This window comes from Callorhinus ursinus, unplaced genomic scaffold (genome assembly GCF_003265705.2).
Source record: "Callorhinus ursinus isolate GAN/ISIS: 27379988/994484 unplaced genomic scaffold, GSC_fseal_2.0 scaffold3, whole genome shotgun sequence".
Classification (NCBI taxonomy): domain Eukaryota; kingdom Metazoa; phylum Chordata; class Mammalia; order Carnivora; family Otariidae; genus Callorhinus; species Callorhinus ursinus.
In genome coordinates this window covers 65,185,578-65,205,057 of record NW_027397065.1, presented here as the reverse complement: position 1 = coordinate 65,205,057, position 19,480 = coordinate 65,185,578, and the positions used below count along the sequence as shown (strand labels likewise).

The 19,480-nt window shown below is 39.6% G+C and overlaps 1 protein-coding gene across 3 annotated transcripts in view; it reads left to right on the top strand.

Annotated features, from left to right (window-relative positions):
* Positions 1-12,114: 12,114 nt before the first annotated feature.
* IL7R (interleukin 7 receptor) overlaps positions 12,115-19,480 on the top strand; it is a 33,720-nt gene continuing 26,354 nt past the window's right edge. Inside the window, exons 1-2 of one of the 3 annotated variants that reach the window (XM_073891021.1) lie at positions 12,143-12,275; positions 16,085-16,196. Coding sequence is in view for 2 of the 3 variants with exons in the window: in XM_025867408.2 (XP_025723193.1) it covers positions 15,977-16,058 (82 nt within the window). In the remaining variant the exon portion in view is untranslated. Of the gene's footprint in view, positions 12,276-15,871; positions 16,059-16,084; positions 16,197-19,480 lie in introns of those variants that run through there. The other 2 variants (XM_073891020.1, XM_025867408.2) reach the window with 2 other exon arrangements.

The following is a 19,480-nucleotide window of genomic DNA, read 5'->3' as shown; positions in this document are numbered from 1 at the left end:
AGCCCAAATTTCTAACAACTGATGAATGGATAAAGAAGAGGTGGTATATTTACACAATAGAATATTACTCAGCCATCAAAAGGAATGAAATACTTGCCATTTGCAATGACATGGATGGAGCTAGAGTGTATTATGCTACATGAAATAAGTCAGTCAGAGCAAGACAAATACCAGCTGACTTCATTCATATATGGAATTTAAGAAACAAAACAGATGAACATATGGGAGGGGGAAAAGAAAAGAGAGAGAGGGAAACAAACCATAAGAGACTCTTAAAGATAGAGAACAAACTGAGGGTTGATGGAGGGAGGTGGATGGGGGATGGGCTAGATGGGTGATGCACATTAAGGAGGGCATTTGTGTTGAGCACCGGGTGTTGTACGTAAGTGATGAATCACTGAATTCTACCCCTGAAACCAAGATTGCACGCATGTTAACTAACAAGAATTTAAATAAAAATTTGAAGAAGAAAAAAAAAGATTTGGAAGACTTGGTACACAAATCATGTGTTTTGCAACTTATGAGTGCCCCCAACTCAGCTTCATGGCATGATAAATACTCATTTGTATGATTTAATAAGGAATCTTTTCTGAATTAAGGACAAGAATAAGCAATATAATATTCTCCAAGCAGTATAATCCTATTGTTTACGGTATCAAAGACATGTGTTTACAGGAACTAGGATGACAAAAGTGCTTCCTGATCAAAGGACATTTTTCATAAGATGGACTTTTTTTCCCATGAGCTAACATCTTTAAAATTGGAAGGACCCTTACAACTAATGTCACCTAGATTTGGTGAATTGCAGTAAATAAAAACAATATCAAATTCACATATCAATGTTGTTGGTTCTAAAGCAATTGTAAGTACTCATCAAGTAAGTTGTGCTCATAATAATACCCTCTCAGCTTTTTTTGTGTTTTTTTAACCATGTGTTGCCCTAAGGAGTGTTTTATTTATTGATAGCACCTAATTAAATATCCCTCTCCGTTACCTAATTTGCTAGACTTCTAAAGTATTTGATGCCACAGTAATGATATTTTGCTTTAAAGGCATTTTTTAACAGATAGTTATTGTCCATCTGTTTCTATCCTGGCCTGAAACCTGACTGGCTAGTCTCATAATTCTACCCAATTCCACTGAATGGATTGCAACTCATATTTCATTGCTTTGGAAAGAGGGCTATGGAACCCCAATTTTCTTCTTCCTTGTTTTCAAATGATACATAGATGTGTACTGTTAGAGCTGAACTCCTTACACAAGTAGAATTGTGCTTATCAGGACACTGACCTACTTTGATGAGAATGTGTTGCACAATTGTAAATCACTTACTGACACGGGTTGACCTATTTTCAATTATATAAGGCTTCTTTGAAACACTTGTTGAGAGGGAACATGAATTAAAATCATTATGGAATTGCCTCTTCAATCAGAGCAGAGCAAATTACAGAAAATACTACTACAAAATCCTATTCTACCCTGCTGTTCAGATAGCAACATCTTTTTCTGTGTTCTTTTTAATCCTTGAGTGTTCTTAATTCATTAAGAATCATTCTTAAGAAACAATCTGCTCTTTTAGTCAATTCTTACCTTCTTTTAAGTGACCAGTTTAATTCATCTTACTAGAATAATGACTCATATCTGAATAAAATTTTTTAAATCTCTGAAATAAAAAGCTGTTTGCAGGACTTGATCAAATTATCTGGCAAGTTTTTTTTTTCTTTCTTTCTTTTTTTTTTTTTTGAGTATCAGGTAAGACATTGCCTGGATATCACATTTTTGATACTGAATACTGCTGCACATAAAATATACTTTACTGAGGACATATGGAAATACAACTCAAAATGGCACTAGATGAGCTTTTGGTGGGTCTAGTGTTTGTAAGCTCCAGAATTATTCAGAAGAGAAAACATTCACCCATTCATTTTTATTATATCATTACCGAAGTGCTAATTACATGTATTTTGGGTGTTCCCTTATTGGGGAAAATGTTTTTAACACCTATAAACCACAAGCAGAGTGTCAGATTAAACAAAGCCCTTTGTTCCCACAATTTGTTCAAGAACAATTTGTATCTGTAAGCAAAATTTGATATCAACACGGTTCTGGCCTAAAATGCTGACTGAGACCATAAGTTGGCTAACAGTTTAAAAGGTAACAGGTTGATAGATATAAAAGGGTTTAGGATGAACTGGGCTTTAGAAACCAAGCAGAAGAGAGGTGTGGCGGATCCTTTTACCTTCAATTCAAAATAGGCTCAAGATTTTTATTGTGTTTCTGCTGTCTGGAAAAAAAATCAAATCCTACTCATTTGAACTGTCTCATGGCATACCACTACTACTAAGTGACTAAATCAAAATCAACTTCTGATGCATCACAAAAGTAAAAGCCAGTGTGTCAAGATAGAACTATTGCCTAAACTATGTAAACAGGAAAACCTAATCTCTCTAAAATTTCCTACCTGAACGCCTTTGTTTTGTTGTTCGGCAAGCGTGTTGGTAAATCACTGGGAAACATCAAGATGCTTGCCTGCAATTGCCAAGCTATTGCTTTAACGTAGTAACTCACTACAAGATAACAAGGGCAGGAATAGCTGTAGCCAAGCAGAACGAGGCCAACTGTTATCTCCAAGAAAAAGAGGAAAGGGACCAAAGAGAAAGAAAAGTGGGCAAAAACATGTTTAAGACTACAGCTTGCTTTTGGGGCACCCGGATGGCTCGGTCGGGTAAGTGGCCAACTCTTGATTTTGCTCAGGTCATGATCTCAGGGTTGTGGGATCGAGCCCCGCCTCCAGCCCTGTGTGGGGCTCTGTGCTCAGCGAAGAGCCTGCTTGAGATTTTCCTTCTTCCTCTCCATCTGCCCCTCCCCCCACTCTCTCTCTCTCTCTCTCTCTCTCTCTCTCTCTCTCTCAAATAAATAAATAAATCTTTTTTAAAAAAGACTACAGCTTGCTTTCATTGAGAATTGATCTTAAATAAACAGGAGCAGGAAAATATGGAGAGACACGGTAGAACCATTTTAGATAGCTAAAGGGCTGGAAGGTGGTGCAGGAATAAAAACATGGAGGATTTGAGACTTGCATATATTTTAGTGATGTTCTCCATGTATGTGAAGGCTTTTCTGAAAACCCACGAGTAGCAATTCTTGATGTCTACTGACCTCAGCAAAAGAAAATGAGCCTAGGATCTCCTGGGTGGCTCAGTTGGTTAAGTGCCCAACTCCTGGTTTCAGTTCAGGTCCTGATCTCATGGCTAGTGAGATCGAGCTCTGTGTCAGGCTCCACGCTCAGCAGAAATCTGCTTGGATATTCTCTCCCTCTGCCCCTTCTCAATCTCTCTCTCTTTCAAATTAATTAATTAACTTAAAAAAGAAAATGAGCCTAAACCACTACATGAATTAACTTAATTTTCAAGCTTTCCTTATTCAGCAAACTTAGAGAGGTACAGATCACATCAGAGAGAAGTTATAGGATGGTGGAGAGAACCTGGCTGTACAAGCCACTCTTCTGAGTTTCAGGTTTCTAATTTTAAAAATGCATACAACAATGTTTTTGCAAATATATGAGCCTTAAGGCGTTTAGCAGGAACCTGGCATATAATAGATATTCAGCAAATGGTGGCTATTACTGCTGTCTGGGTTCTCAGATCTGCTTTTTCTGTTATCTTCTGCACCAAAAGTTGATTCTGCTGCTTGGCTTCCTCTGTTTGATTCCATGCAAACCTGGACTCATTCTATTAAATCCCTAGAGTCAAGTGATTTAAAATAAAAGCAGGCAAATTAATCTTTGGAGGTAGGTCATACAATGCACTGAGTCTTTCCCCTTGCAGCATCCTGTTATATTGCTGCACAGATGCAGCCCTTGAGCGTTATCTCCCAAGTTAACCTACTCGTAGGAGGATGGGGAGGAGATATGTAGCCAGGGAAGAAGAAACAAAGCTGCCCACTCCCTAGAATGATTTTAAAAACTCACCTTACTGATGGAAGGAGGTTGTAAAGTAAGCAGTCTTCACTACAGTCTGCATTTATTTTAACGGTTTATGGTAGACAAATATGCCCTACATTTATCTTTTTTTTAAAGATTTTTTATTTATTTATTTGAGAGAGAGAGAATGAGAGACAGAGCATGAGAGGGAAGAGGGTCAGAGGGAGAAACAGACTCCCCGCTGAGCAGGGAGCCCGATGTGGGACTCGATCCCGGGACTCCAGGATCATGACCTGAGCCAAAGGCAGTCGCTCAACCAACTGAGCCACCCAGGTGCCCTGCCCTACATTTATCTTTCCTTCTTACTTCACGTGAGTTTTTATATGCCCCTCACTTGGCAAAAATAATAATAATGATAATAAATGCTTTTCATGGCCAGTTTTCTTGTACATAGATATAGGTCATGTTTCTCTCCCCCGCCCCTTTTGTGTTCCCATCGATTTTGGTTCATTGCGGCATAGCGCTTTTTTTTCGTTTTTGATCAACAAAATGATAATTCATCACTGTGTTTCACATTTCCAAATGAACTGAAAAGTGGGATCCAAAAGTATATTTTGCAGTATTTAAAGTTATTGTTATTTGGAAATTTTTAATTTCATCACTTGGAAAATGACATTTTAAAGTTTAGTCAAGATAATGAAAAAGGATGTTAGAAGTATATACTAAATGCTAACCACCAACTCCAGACAAAGACTTCATCAACATGAATCGTCTCATTTCTTCAAAAGTTAGTCATAAGGCATCACTTTCAGTCTTTCTCTGATTAACCCTGAGAAAAGAAACCACCCCTTTCCCTCAACTTTCTAGGTAGATGTTTTATAATTACAAGAAATGTTTGTTTATGAAGCCATTGAGGGGATGAATGATGCAAAGTAAGAATCCTTTATGAATGCCAGAAGGTAGTAGGAATTGATACAATCATAATTGGGGGTGGGGGGAAGGAGAGAAGGAATTATGAGTACTTTTATCAAAATAAAAGTCTGAAAGTTCTGAATGGTGAGTGGAAAAAGCCCAGGTAGGAGAGAAAAATACAGCTCATAGTAGGAAAGCTACCAGTGAAAAGCAGTCCACTGAAGGGCTGCATTGCAGTGAGGGAAGGGCAAGTCTGAATAGGCTTGAAATTAGCATTATCTCCAAAAAGAGCCAAGTGAATAAATTCATATTCATGGGGCTCACTGCCCTTCATCATTGTTGTCATCATCATCATCACCACTACCATCATCGCTAATACATGGTGGGAACATCTTGTTTTATCTCATTTGATTATGACAACAACCTTATTTAATAGGGAACTCAGACTTTGAGATGTTGAATAACCTCTCCACGGTCACACAGCTATTTGAAGAATACGGATCTATATGATTCCAAACCCATTGTATTAACCGCTATACCAATCTGCCCCAAAGAGTACCTTGGAAGGAGCCAAACTCTGAACATCTAACCACCACTCATTCAGCCACACATTAATCTTGTCCAATCTCTCAGACCCAAAAAGAACACCTCGTGTCCTATTAAGTCAAATATGCTTTCCCCCACACTTGTAGCTACTACGAAATAAAATGCAGTTTCAAAGAAAGAGATTTCTGTGCTCTGTACATATCTGTGAGCTTATCACACAATGTGAAGTATGAGATTTTCAATCAGTCTCATTGGAATCCCACTAACAGTGTATATTTCCTTAAATCACATCATCTGAACTATGATTCATCTTTTCCTGTATTTGTGCTGTCATTCCAGCTAATCATACTATAATACTAAAATATGACTCTTCTGTTAGTAATACTTTCCCTAATCAGATATGGGGCTTAAGGGATAGTCTCACAAAGTATTGACCTCCCCTCTTCTCTTCTCTCCATGATTTTCTTAAAAATATATACCTTGATAAATTAGACATTTGAAGAGATCAACAAAATTTACAAAAACCTTTAACTAGACAAAGAAAGAAAAAGATTCAGACTGCTAAATTCAGGAATGAAAGAGGAGACATCACTATATATCCTACAAGAATAAAAAGGATTATAAGGGACTACTATAAACAACTGTATGACAACAAGTTATATAAATTCCAAGGAAGACACAAACTACCAAAACTGACTCAAGAAGTAGAAAATCTGAATAACTCTAAGCAAATAAAGAGATTGAATTGGTAATTTTAAAACTTCCCACAATGAAAAGGCCTATGTGGCTTCACTGATAAATCCTATCAAACATTTAGAGAAGATCCAATGCTAATCCTTCACAAATTCTTCCAAAATATAAAAGAGCTTGGGAGATTTCCCAATTTATTCTAAGATGCCTGTATTACCCTATGCCAAAACCAAACAAAGACATCACAAGAAAAAACTACAGATTAATGTCCTGTAGGAATACAGATGCAAAAATCCTCAAGTAGCAAAATTGAATCCAGTAACATAACAAGGTCATGACCAAGGAATAGAAGACTGGCTCCACATCTGAAAATTAGTACAAGTCATGTACCCTACTGGTAAAATAAAAGACAAAATACACATAATCACCTCAATAGATGCAAAAAGCATTTGACAAAATACAACACCTTTTCATGATTAAAATACTGGACAAAGTAGGAAGGAAATTCTTTAACCTGATGAGAGACAACTAACAAAAACCCGTAGCTGATACCATGTTCAATGATGAATGGCTGAATGCTTTCCCCCTACAGTCAGAAACAAGACAAGAGTGTCCACTCTCACCAGTTCAATTTAGCATTGTACTGGAAACTCTAACCAGGGGAATTAGTTAACTAAAAGAATTAAACGTGTTACAGATCAGAAAGAAAGAAGGAAAACTACCCCTCTTCAAAAATGACATGATTTGTATATAGAAATCAATCCATAAGGGAAAAAAAACTATTAGAATAAATGAGTTGAGAAAGATTATAGGATATAAGAGCCATATCCTAGAAGCAACTATATTATTATACCAGAGCAAATAATATGAAAAGAAAATTAAAAAGACAAGACCATTTACAGGAGCATCAGAGGGATTAAAATACCTAGGAATAAATGTAACAAAAAAGAATGTGAGACATGAAAACTGAAATACACAAAAAGTTGTTGAAGAAATTCGTGAAAACCTTAGAAAGGGAAAAATACCCTGTATTAATGAATTGGAAGACTTAATATTGTTTATATATCAATACCCCCAAAACCGTTTTTCAGATTTCATGTAACCCTATCAAATTCCAGCTGCCTTATATGCAGAAATTGGCAACCTGATCCTAAAATTGACAGAAATGCAAGGCAACCAAAATATCCTAAAATAGGCACCCAAATAGCCTAAAGAACACCCAAAATAGTCTAAAAGAACAAAGTTGGAGGACTCATACTTCCTGATTTCAAAACTTAACCTGGGTGGCTCAATCGGTTAAGCAGCTGACTCTTGATTTCAGCTCGGGTCATGATCTTGGAGTCCTGGGACTTACCCTGCATTGGACTCTGCACTCAGGAGGGAGTCTGCTTGGGATTCTCTCTCTCCCCTTTCCCCCTCCTGCTCTCTCTCTCTCTCTCAAATAAATAAATAAATCTTAAAAAAAAAAAAAACTGAACTAAACTACAAAGCTACAGTAACAAAGGCAGTGTAGTACTGTACTACCATGTACTGTAGTACCATCTCTATTCTACTCTCCAGTGCCCTAGAGGTTTAGGGAAACCTGTGGGATGGCCATCTCCCAGCATGCTGGTGAGAAGTGAAGCACAGGTCCCTTCTACTCTTGCATCCCCCAAACCTATCTTAGGACATTCTCCCTCACCTTGGATTTATATCCTAGTGCTGCGAGGTGTTAGAATGCTGGACTCCGCATCATGAATGCTCACCAGCACTCAACTCTGTCTTTTCTGCTCTGACTCTTGTTTTCCCTCCTCTTCCTCAGTTAGAAGCTCTTTATCTAGTTATGAGAGAAAGAGAGGGAGAGAGGGGCACGTGTAGGAGTCGGTGTATGTATTGGACTGGCTTCAGATGAGGTAGGGAGAACAGGTCTTGCCCGAAAAACAATTGTTCTAAATTTCCCCTACCTTTTAGAGTGTGACTTTGAAACTGAAAGCCAGAAATTTGAAGTCTCCTTTTTCTAGTATCACAATTTTCACTTGGGGCAATAGAGACCTCCTGGGAGAGGGTTTTTGGGTAAAAGTTAATGACTTGGGAGACACATGGTTTAACATTGTACATCATCTGCCACTTTTTTTACCCTCTTTATGAAAGCAGATGGTGGAGAAAGTTTGCCTGCACTAAATACCTATGTGACAGGCACTGAAGCATGTACTTCAACCAGAGTGACCCTCAGAATTAAATATGATTCCCCCATTTTGCTGATGAGAGGCACTTGCTGAAGTAGAATTGCAGCCCAGGTGTGATTCCAAATCCATGCCCTATTCCCTTGAATCTAGAAATTTCTAATTTTTAAGCAGTAGACCTCATTTATTTTCCAAACAAAATCCTACACAGAAAACTACATTACAAGACAGATTTTAAGCAGAAGGAAGCTTACTATTCTCCTGGTTCAGAGTATGCTCTCGTTGGTTCCTTCAGATCGTCCCTCAAGTACAGTCTGTCCATGGTGGGAATAAGAAGAGAGAGGGATTTCCTTTTCCTTATTTCTAGCCCCATCTGAATGGCCATTCTCCTCCAGGCCTAAGCAATTATATGACACTTTGCTAGGGGGGAAAGCCAGATCCTATGTGAGCATTGTCCTCATTGGGAAGTTGGTTGGGAAATTGATGACTGTGGTGAAGTGAAGTCCTCACCATTTCCGGTGGGAAGGATGGCTGGCAAAGCTCTGAATTATGGCATTGTGTAGGGTCCCCCAGAGTGCAGAGAAGGGGCTCTGACTCACCTTGCAAAGAGATCCCAGGTATTGGCATATGGTTTGTCACTGTGGGCTCCATTCCTTCCCACCTGAGCTCTCCCAGATGTTCCCCGTCAGCCTGGGAATATGCCCTCTTTCCCCCGCCCCGTCTCTCCATTCTCCTCTCCCTCAGTGTGGGTACCTATTTATGCCACTCTGCTCTTTTACTACCTCCGCAGCTCAGACTTTTGAATTCAAAAGCCAAGAAGAGACTCTCTTCTTAAATGTTTTCAACTAGCACCTTTCTTCCCTGAGTGAAGAGTTCAGAATGTCTGTCTCTTGTATGAGGATTGGGGGGTGGGAAGAGCCAAAAAGAGAAGGAAAGCCCATGGGTAGGAGCAGGGAGGGGGCAGTGGTTAATATTTCTGAAACATCACCATGCTGGAGCTAGACCCACAGCACACCGGCTCAGTTTCCTCCTCTTTCTTCCTACATCCTCTTGTGGCCCTTAAGGCCTTTATGAAAGACACGGTGAAAATCTGGGCACAAAACACTGCCCAGAACCACGAAGATTTTACTTAAAATAAGATTTTGCCTTTCTGAAAGACCTTGTAAAGTAACCAGTGCAGGCAAAATTCAGCTTCTCATAATAAACTGGAAAAAAAAATGAGTCCTTTCAGTGAAAACACAAGTACAAGATGTACACTGGCACAAAGTCTAAAGTTCCCTGCCTGTCCCTGCCACCTTTATTATTCTGCGTTTACCCAAAATAAATCCCCTCCTTTCTGCTTCTAGTAGGAAGCAGAAGAATGTAGAATTCTTCCTAAACTAGGAAGAAAGTTTAGCTAAGAAAGCACACAACTCTGTCTGAAGTTAGGGGATAGACTATGTTGTTTGTACAGAGGAAGAGAGTTGCTTTGGAAAGTGCACATGCAGTGCCTAGACAGAAGAAAATGGTGGAGCCTCCCCAGGAGTAAGGCCAACCCCCTTCCAGTCAATGGGCGTAGAATAAGAAAGGACAGCCTTTCTTCCTACTTCCCTGGGAAGTCTACTTCCCACAAGTAGGGAAGGTAGAAGCCAGCACAAATATTCGATATTGTACTGTCAGACATTCCTCCCCTCCGCTGCCAAGACTGATGTTGAGAGAAATAGCCAGGAAACTCAAATCAAGAGTCTCAGACACAGCTGCCTTGGTCTCTAATGGTCCATGGTCCCCCTGGGGACACCTTAGCTACTTTGTCATGGTGTTCCCCACCCCCGCCCCCAGTCAATGTATTGGATTTTAAAATTTTGTGTCACTGTCCCTTCTGAGGTTCTAATAAAAAAAAACCTTTGATCCCCATATACTGCTTAGAGTTTTCAAGAGATGCTTGGAGTACCCAAATTTGGAACCCTAGCTTTAGAGTTTTAATTTAGAGTTTTAATTTTCTTTAAAGCTCTTTGGGAACAGAGACCTGAGATCAGAGAAAATGGGCCTGGTGTGAATATTAAAAGTCTTACTTCCCCAGTGGGCGAGTGCAAGCTCTGTCCTGTCCAGATCTAGGTCCATTCACCTGATAAGTCATTTTGCATTCTTTAATCCTGAGATCAAATGCCTGCTCTCTCCCCCTCAGATGGAAGTGGTTACTGCTGCCTGTGTTCTGCATATGTACTTTTGCATAACTACTGAGTATACAACACTTGCAGAGGCTACTTGCTCTCTCCAACATTCATTCTTCCCTTCTTCCTTTTACTACTAGATTCTCCAGTTTTTGTTATAAACATAGTTCCTACTTTTTAGACTACCGTTTCTTCTCCCTTGAAGCTAAAGTGGCCATGGTGACTATTTTCTAGCCAATAAGACCAGAATAGAAGTGATATATGTAATTTTCAGAACCTGTTCTTAAAAAGGACACTGATTCCTCTTCCCTTTCTTATTGAATCTGCTTCCCAAAGGCTGGAATAAGATCATGGTGCTGGTCAGCTGACCTTAAATACACAGACAAGAGCAATATCCCAGGAAATGAAAGAGTAGGCTGGGTACCTAGTTGAATAAACCCATGGAGCTGCCTCACTGCTGTGGATCACCTTCTATGAGAGAGCAGTAAGTCTGCATCTTTGTTAGAGACACTATGTTTCCAAGTCCCCTTGTTTCAGCAGAATAGCCCAACTGGTACATACAAAAACAAACAAAAGTCCTATAAAAAATTCCAAAGTCTCCTGAGACTGATAAAGAAAAGCATAAAAGTTTGCACATCCATAAGCAAAAGTAGGCAGTACTTATCTATTTTCTTGGAAAGTATCTGGAAGTGACAGTGTAGCTTAAAAAATTTAGTGCGGTCTCATATAAACTGCCAACAGACAGACCCCTTGCTCCTTCTTTTCCAGGAACATCTGCCAATTCTATGTGGCAATTCCATGAACAATATCACTCAGGGTTACTTTTAATGTTGATTTTGCTTATGTTGATATTTAGCTTAGGAAATTATCAGACACCAAGGCTGTTCTTGGGGACTTAATTTGCACAGGTGCTGGGTTCTAAGAGGGCAACGAAGCATAAGAAGTAGAATTGAGGGCTCTTACCAGTTTTCCCAGTTGTCTGGATTGGGATACCAGTGTGGCAGTCAGCACCGCAGGCCCCTGGAAAGTGTTCTGCAGGCATTTAGGAGCTACCTTGCCGGGATATCTGTGCAGAGAGAGTCACAGGCCAGGGCCCAGGATGGTGTCACTTAATCTGGACTTTTCTCCAAAACACTACAAGGCACTGACCCCAGAGCTGTGAGCAGGAGCCTTCTGTGAACTGTCCGTTGGGAATGACCTGTCCTGGGGAAGGACCTGTCCCCAGGAAGGAACTGTCCTGGGGAAGGACCCCCAAAGCGCCGGGATCTGCCATCATTGCCAGCAGACAGACCACTTTCCACAAGGATCGGCACTCCGGTTCACGTTTTTATCAAAATTTGAGCATGTATTGACATCAAAACACTCTCTTTCTGGTAGAAATGAAAGAGTGAAAAACGGGCACTCAAAGACTCCATTTTTGTTGTATCCAAAGACAGAGACTAAGATCTTGTCAGGGCAAAAGAGCTCTGACATTTCAAACTCTGCCCAGAAAGAACTCATTGCATGACAATGACAGCAAGGTATGGGGCTGAAGACACAGGGTAAGGAGGAAAGGGAAATGAAAGAAGAGCCACAACAAGGAAAACGCTGTGCTCCTGGAAATGAAACTTTACGATGCTGGGACTCCCCCTTAGAGCACTGGGGACTGACTCAGCACACACTGATAAAATGCTAAAACAATTCATTTTGGACTAGAGCATGATTAGGGCTCCCTACAGTCATCCTCACCAACTTGACACCCTGGGGGGTTTTCCTCTTTTTTTTTTTTTCATAGTTCTTGGGGGTCCCCAGTCACTCCACTGAGCTGGCCTGGATTTCCCTCTTCCAGCAGAAGGCAGGTGCGCAAGACTGTTTCCCTTCTTATGGATAATATCTTACTGTTAATTAAAGAAGGTAAGTGACAATGGGAGGAGGGCACGTTCAAAGATTTCATAGAACATGTTTTGGAACTCTCTGAGTATTTTTTAAACATTAGATTTTGCCCAGGATATTCCTGTAGCAACATATACTGCTTATTATTACTATTGTTGTAGCTGCTGTTTCATTTTATTGTCCTTCAATGTCCAATCACAAGGTGAGTAACTTTTAAATCTTTCTCATTTGGGCCAAATTACTAAATGTTAACGGCTCTTTTATAAGCTTCATACAAAAGCTGACTCTGAGGAGTGCCTTTGCTCTTGAAACAGTTTGTTTCCCAAGGGTGCTGAAAGAGATAATGCATTGGTGCCTGACCCACGAAATTTATAATTTCTGTCAAGGATGGAAATGAAATTTCTGGTCCTAAGAGATGAGTTCAGAGAGTAAGGATTAGTAATAAGATTCTCAGCCTGAATTTGCCCAGGAAAATCTTTGTCCTTACAGATTGGGACAAAGAGACAAAACCTGGGGCTTCCTGGAGTGGATTTTTACCAAGAAAACAAACTACAAACAGCCAAGTAAAGGGTGCACCACATTCTTCCACCCCACTATTTGAGATTTGAGTAATCTCAAATCTGGCTAAAAGGTGAGTTTTCTGAGCTCTTCAGGACTCTACTTGTTATACACAAAGTTATAGACATTACTTATTACAGTAGGAAAATGAAAATCATTCTTGCTTTCTCTGTTTAATAAACAGTCTGAATGATCACACACACACACATACACACACAAAGGAAGAAAGGAAAGTTGTGACCAGTTGACACCAGGAGTCTTACAAGGTCACCGTGTTCTGCTTGTATATGAGAAACAATAAAATACCTTTCCTTTTCTATGATTTACCACATCATAGGAACTCATGAGACTAAAGGAAGACAACATAGAGGGAAAAGAGAAGGTAGTGATGAAAGGAAATGATGGGAGAAGAGAAGGGGGGATGTGTGCAGCAATCAGGCTGCAGCGTCCAAGGATCTGCTTTGTCCTCCGTCCACTGCTGGGATCCTGACTTTGCAGGTGGAGACTCAGATGCCCTGGGCATCTTTTCTGATCTGCTTTTCTTAGCTCTCCACTTCTCTCACAGAGTAATGACAAAGCAACATAGTGAATGTCTCTCAACTGGGGGAGTAGGTGAAGCAACTTCTTCCTAAGTTTCCAAAGGCCTTAAGCAAGACCTGGGTGAAGAAAGTAGGGAAGGCACCATTGCTCCCCCAGAATCTCTAGAAGGACTGGTGAGGCATCTCTTTTCTTTGAGCTCCCTGCACTATATCTAGGTTTCTCTCTAGGTCCTTCGGCATCTCCTGCCCCACCCAAAAAGAGTAAGTACACCAGTGGAAATCCCCTGAGCAAACTAGCACATGCTGTACCAAAATATTGTGTCTTGGCTTTGTTCTTTTACATCTTCACAACTAAAGGAAAGAGATACAATCAAAATGATAGTCCACTAAAATGATAAACAAGAGAATTTAAAGAGACACAACCCAATTACTCACCCATGGAGTGACAATCTGAGCAATTCATGAGACCTGTGTTGGTGGATAGATATAATTCGTGATTCCTTCTTTAACACTTATTTAGTTCATGGGAATTTATAATTATATCTTTCTCAAAAGGATATTCAGCTCCATGCAAAAACATACCAATTTTTATGAATCAGGTTCATGATTTTCTAACCAAGCTTTCAAGACAATTATTGGGCACAAATTATTATCTGACGCACAAAATTATCACTCTTTGAAATATGTTTCAAAATGCCAAAAGAAAACCTCAGCAGATGGAGGAGATGATTATGTGCATGCGGTTGGCTTCTTGTTCTGAAACATCCCTTGAGCTTGCAGTCCAGAATGTGATCTTATGAACAGGGTACCCCATCTCTGTCACTGGATCTGCCTCAACAGTGAAGACAGGCTTCCAGAGACTGTACAGGTGCCCCACTTCTTTTCTCATTTTATGAGATTGTCACAATCACTGCAATGATGACATAAGCGAACTCATGCAGCTTTCAAAGACTCTCTCTGTTTTACACTTTGGAGGTGTTGTTCAACTTTGCTAATGCAGCCATTTTTATAGCCCAATAGACCGATATCTACCCAATGTCTGTGAATCAAACGGAAGTTCACTACTCACTGTCCGCTCAGCATCTCAGTACTCATCACCTTGAAATTTCAGTCTTGTGGCTTTTTTCTAAAAGAGAGCTGAGGGGTGTTTTCTAGTTCCAAACCAGGTGATTAGCCAGTGGAAGACCTGAGCGGACCTCGGGGTTTTGGGAGTCATTGCAGGATTGCTATCAACCTGCACCTTCATTTGGATACTAATAGTTGTTTAAAGAAAAAGATACAACAATTACCAGGAAGTCAGTTAGACTTAACAAATATGACTACTTTAACCCAGGGGCCATGTTGGGAGCAGTTTTGATTGGCAGATGAGTTTAAGGAGAGTCTGAATTATCTTCGTCATTGGCCCAAGCTTTTGCCCCATACGCACGTATAGGCAGGTACCAATGTGGTTCGCAAATACTGTATGTTCCTGTAATGTTGTGTGGCAATCACTTTTCACAAATATAATCCTATTAAAACCACACTGATGGGCACCTGGGTGGCTCAGTTGGTTGGGCGACTGCCTTCGGCTCAGGTCATGCTCCTGGAGTCCCGGGATCCAGTCCCACATCGGGCTCCCTCTCACCCTCCCCACTCTCATGCTCTGGCTCTCTCTCATTCTCGCTGTCTCACATAAGTAAATAAAATCTTTAAAAAAAAAAAAAATTTTTGTTTTTTGTGGGTTAAAAAAAAAAAAAAAAAAACCCACACTGAGAAAATAACTGTGTTACCCAATAAACAAGGGAACAAGGGATCAACAGCTTTTATTTTTTTCTGTGAAGGACCAGAGAGTGAAGATTTTACATTTTGTGTGCCATACGGTTTCTGCCTCAGGTCCTCAACTCTGCTGTTGTAGCACAACAGTAACTGTGTTCCAATAAAACCTTATTTGCAAGAACAGGTGGTGGGCCAAATTCCGCCCCTTGGTCGTAGTTAGCCAACTCCTAAACTAAATAAATAATTCTTGAATGCCTACTTTGATGAGCAAGGTATAAGTAAGTATTAGGGATACACAGAAAACCAAACAAAATTGCTGTTCTTGTGAAACTCTCTAGTGTGTATGTTCAGAGATTAGAGGTGAACTATTTAAAATAACCTGCAATACATTACTTCATGAAGTGCAGAATCTTTCCTTAAAGAGAAACGCACCCCAGACAATCAACTGATTAGCTTTCTAAGTTTAGTTTTGTCTTGTGATTTTTTTTTTTTTAACTGAAACTTGTTCACATTCTAGTCTCAGGTAGTTTGGGGCTAGATTTGAATGTACTACCTTACTCTGGAATAAGTGGAGTAAGTTTGGGGGCTGTCAGGAATGCCAAAGAGGTACAATAATTCAAATGTTCTTCTATCCCTTCATTTCCTCTACCTCTGCTTACAACAGCAATACTTTTACTCAGACTTCCTGTTTCTGGCACTTGCCTTCTTTTTTGCTGTGTTTATACTTCCCCCTGTCTGTGGTTAAATAAGTATAAAATGCTAAAGCTGTAGATTTGTCTCTGGCTCTCTTGCGCTGGTGCTCACTCTCTCTCATTCATTCCTACGCATAGGCTCACACACCTCCCCTCTCCTTTCTTTCTCTCTCTCAGAATGACGATTCTGGGTACAGCTTTTGGTATGGTTTTCTATTTACTTCAAGCCGTTTCTGGAGAAAGTGGCTATGCACAGAATGGTGAGTCATTTCTAACTTTTCTTTAGGATTTCAGATGATCTCAAGCATATGCTTCAGATTACTCAGATCCCTAACAGACCTGATCTGGACACCGGGTTGGAATGGAGTTGGAGAACTTGCCACATGCTCAGTCATTTTGTAAGTTCCAACCACCAGGACAGGGCGTCTGGGGACAATACTACAGATGGTTCATAAAGTCTTAGAATTGTCAGAAAGGAATGCATTTGACTCTCTAAAGGTGAATCTTAAATGTCGGTCGATGCCTCTGCTCTCACAAAAAGAACACCCATATAGACAATATAGACACAATGGCTGTACTTATTGGAGAATCTCCAAGGCAGTTTTACCTTGTTAAAAAAATCAAGTTAAATTTGTTTTGCTTAGCTTTTTCGGAGGTTCCAAAAGCATGAATTTCATGATAAAATAATTTCGAAACAACAGCTTTGTCTGCTCTCACCAATGCCATATCTCTAGCACCTAAAAGATTGTCTAGAACTGAATTCAGTATTTGAATTGAGTATTTGAAAATTTCTTCAAAATACTTTAGTTTTGATAGATTTATGTGAGATTCTTAGGCAATAACTGAACAGCGAAAGATCTGAATGAGTTGTCTCATTAAAATACATTTAATTTTCTCCATATGGACAAATTTATCATCATATAATAACTCTCTTTGGGATCCTTGAAATACTTAGCACCTAGAAGCCGATGCTGCCTACTTAGTAAATAAGTTGTAATTACAACAAAACTGAGACAAAGGCAAAACAGCCGCAACAGGAGCCATCTGGGAATTTGGACCACCCATTTGTTCCTGGTAATTAAGCCCTTTTACTTTAAGAGTTAAAAAGGATTTTCTTATCAAGGTTATCAAACACATCAGCTCAATGATTAAGCTTAGATATGTTAAGCCATGTATTTACTAAGATTGGAAATCCCTAGAATATTTTCACTAACGGAATTGTCAGAGTGCTGACATTTTTCACAGCGTGACCATGTATGAATCACTTTGTGGGGATGGTTATTATTCGAAAGTGTTGCCTTATGTTTACACAGATAGCTGGTTGGCAAGTAACACCTAATTCTTACTCTTCAGAGTATAAGCTATTCCCTCTATTTCTCCCTGGTGGCCATACTTTTTTTCCCCAAAGAAATAAAAATTCTAACTGAAAGCTGAGTTTTCACTTCAACTTCTTAAATTTCAGATTGATTTAGGAGATCTAACCAATCATCCACACTGATCTCGCCAAAATACTTTTCAGTTTGGGGTGTATAATAATCAGCTGTTATTTGTTGAAAGATTAGTTCTTTGATAACCACAAGGATGAGCAAGAGAAGAAAGGGATTTTTTTTTTAAATCCAAGCCATTCATACTTTTAATCAACTAATTCTTTTCAATAGGAAGATTTTTAAGCCACACGGCCTTGTCTATCATACATATTCTAAAAATTAAATTTTTATAGAAAAATATGCTTACATAGTGAGCATTTAAAGAATAATAGGTTAACTCACTGTTCAAAAGTTCTATGTAATTTCAAAGCCATAGTAATAATATCTTTGACATAGAATTCTTTTTCAAAGGAGCCCCACAGTTTTCACGTATATTCCAGAATTAGAATTCTCATTTTACCTTTTCATTACTTATTGTTAAAAAAAAATAATAGTCATAGCTAACCCTTATTGGGTGCTTACTGTGTTCTAAGCTAAGTCTTTGCATATATTTTGTTCAATGATTCCTCAAAATAATGTGAGTTTCAATATTGAAACAATGAGTCATGGAGAGGTTGAGTAACCTGACAGGGACCACAGCTAAAAAGTAGACTAGCGAGAATTTAAACCCACATCTGTCCAGCTCTGGTGCTAGAGGTCTTAACCACTGTGTATATTACCCCTTACCTAAGAATTGTTCAGTTTAGATCAAGTGTAATATTCTCTTTGTAAAATGCCTTGCAATTTTGCAAGTTGTTGAAGGGAACTTTTCTTGGTTACAAAGCAACTTTATTGGCTAAGGAGCTGATGAACTGCTTCTCAAAACATAGCCACTTTAATTGTGCTTTGCATCTTGTGTGAAAATATACATCAGACTCACTCCACCAGATTGGATGGCTAAGGGCGGTGGGAGCGCTTTATTCTACTCGTGCTCAGCCTCTGCTAGACTGTGCTCTCTCTGGCTTATATTGTATGTTGAAGAATTTTGGAGACAAAGCTGACCCACAGTAGTCTGAATCCAAATAGTAATGTGGGTTCTGTTGTATAGGATTGGTGGAAGATTCAAAGAAGAGAAAATGTTGAGACAGAGTGAGGACTGCTAAGTAAGGGCAGGCTAAAGCCACCTAGAACCATTCCACTGAGAAAAGAGCCAGTTCTTCGGAGACAAAACCTTAGTCCTATAAGATTAGGAATGAACATGCTTTAAAATATGAGCCCTAAATGGTGGGTTTGCCCTCATTATTTAAAACTGTCATCAGGAGGAGGGCTATACCCTGCTGAAATTACATAAGAAGTCTTTGCTAGTGGCAGAATTGTGAACCTAGTGGGTTCTAGGAATGGTCAGAAAGAGCAGTGCCCACAGCTCTTATCTAGATCTAGCTTTTCAAGATTTGTGGCTTTGACTGAACCAAACTGTCACCCAGCTAGTCTGCTCACAACAAACTTTACTAACTTTCCCACAGACCTACTTAGTTATTTAAGTAAAGAAGATTTTGTTTCTACATTTCATTGACTTCAGGACACTCAACTGGGGTTAATTTTAATACATTCTATATCTTATTTAAAACCCTAGGTGCTTCTAATTTCTAGTATTGATGGGTCAAGGTAATTTCTAGTATTGATGGACCTGGAAGCCATCACAGGCTAACACTTGACCACTCTGAGAATGGCTTCAGTTACGCTGGATTTTCTCAGGTCCCAGTCCAAGTATATTTGCTGACAATTTTTTTTCTATTAAATATTGTGAAATATATATACAAAATATCTATTTAATCTTAGGGGCCTCAACCGAGTTTAAGAAATTGAATACTAGCGGCGCCTGGGTGGCTCAGTCATTAAGCGTCTGCCTTTGGCTCAGGTCATGATCCCAGGGTCCTGGGATTGAGCCCCGCATTGGGCTCCCTGCTCCGCAGGAAGTCAGCTTCTCCCGCTCCCACTCCCCCTGCTTGTGTTCCCTCTCTCTCTGTCTCTCTCTGTCAAATAAATAAATAAAATCTTTAAAAAAAGAAAGAAAGAAATTGAATACTATCTGTGACAGATTGTACTTCCCAAAAGAGGCTGAAAAAAAAATCCGATTCTCTACATTCTTTGAGAATTCTGATGTCTTTAAGATACAATTTCTATAGATGAAGGATCTATACATGTAGAAGCAGTACCTATAGGATTCCTGTAGGATTCATGCAAAGGTCCCCTAGATCTGAGTCCTGGCAGGTCTA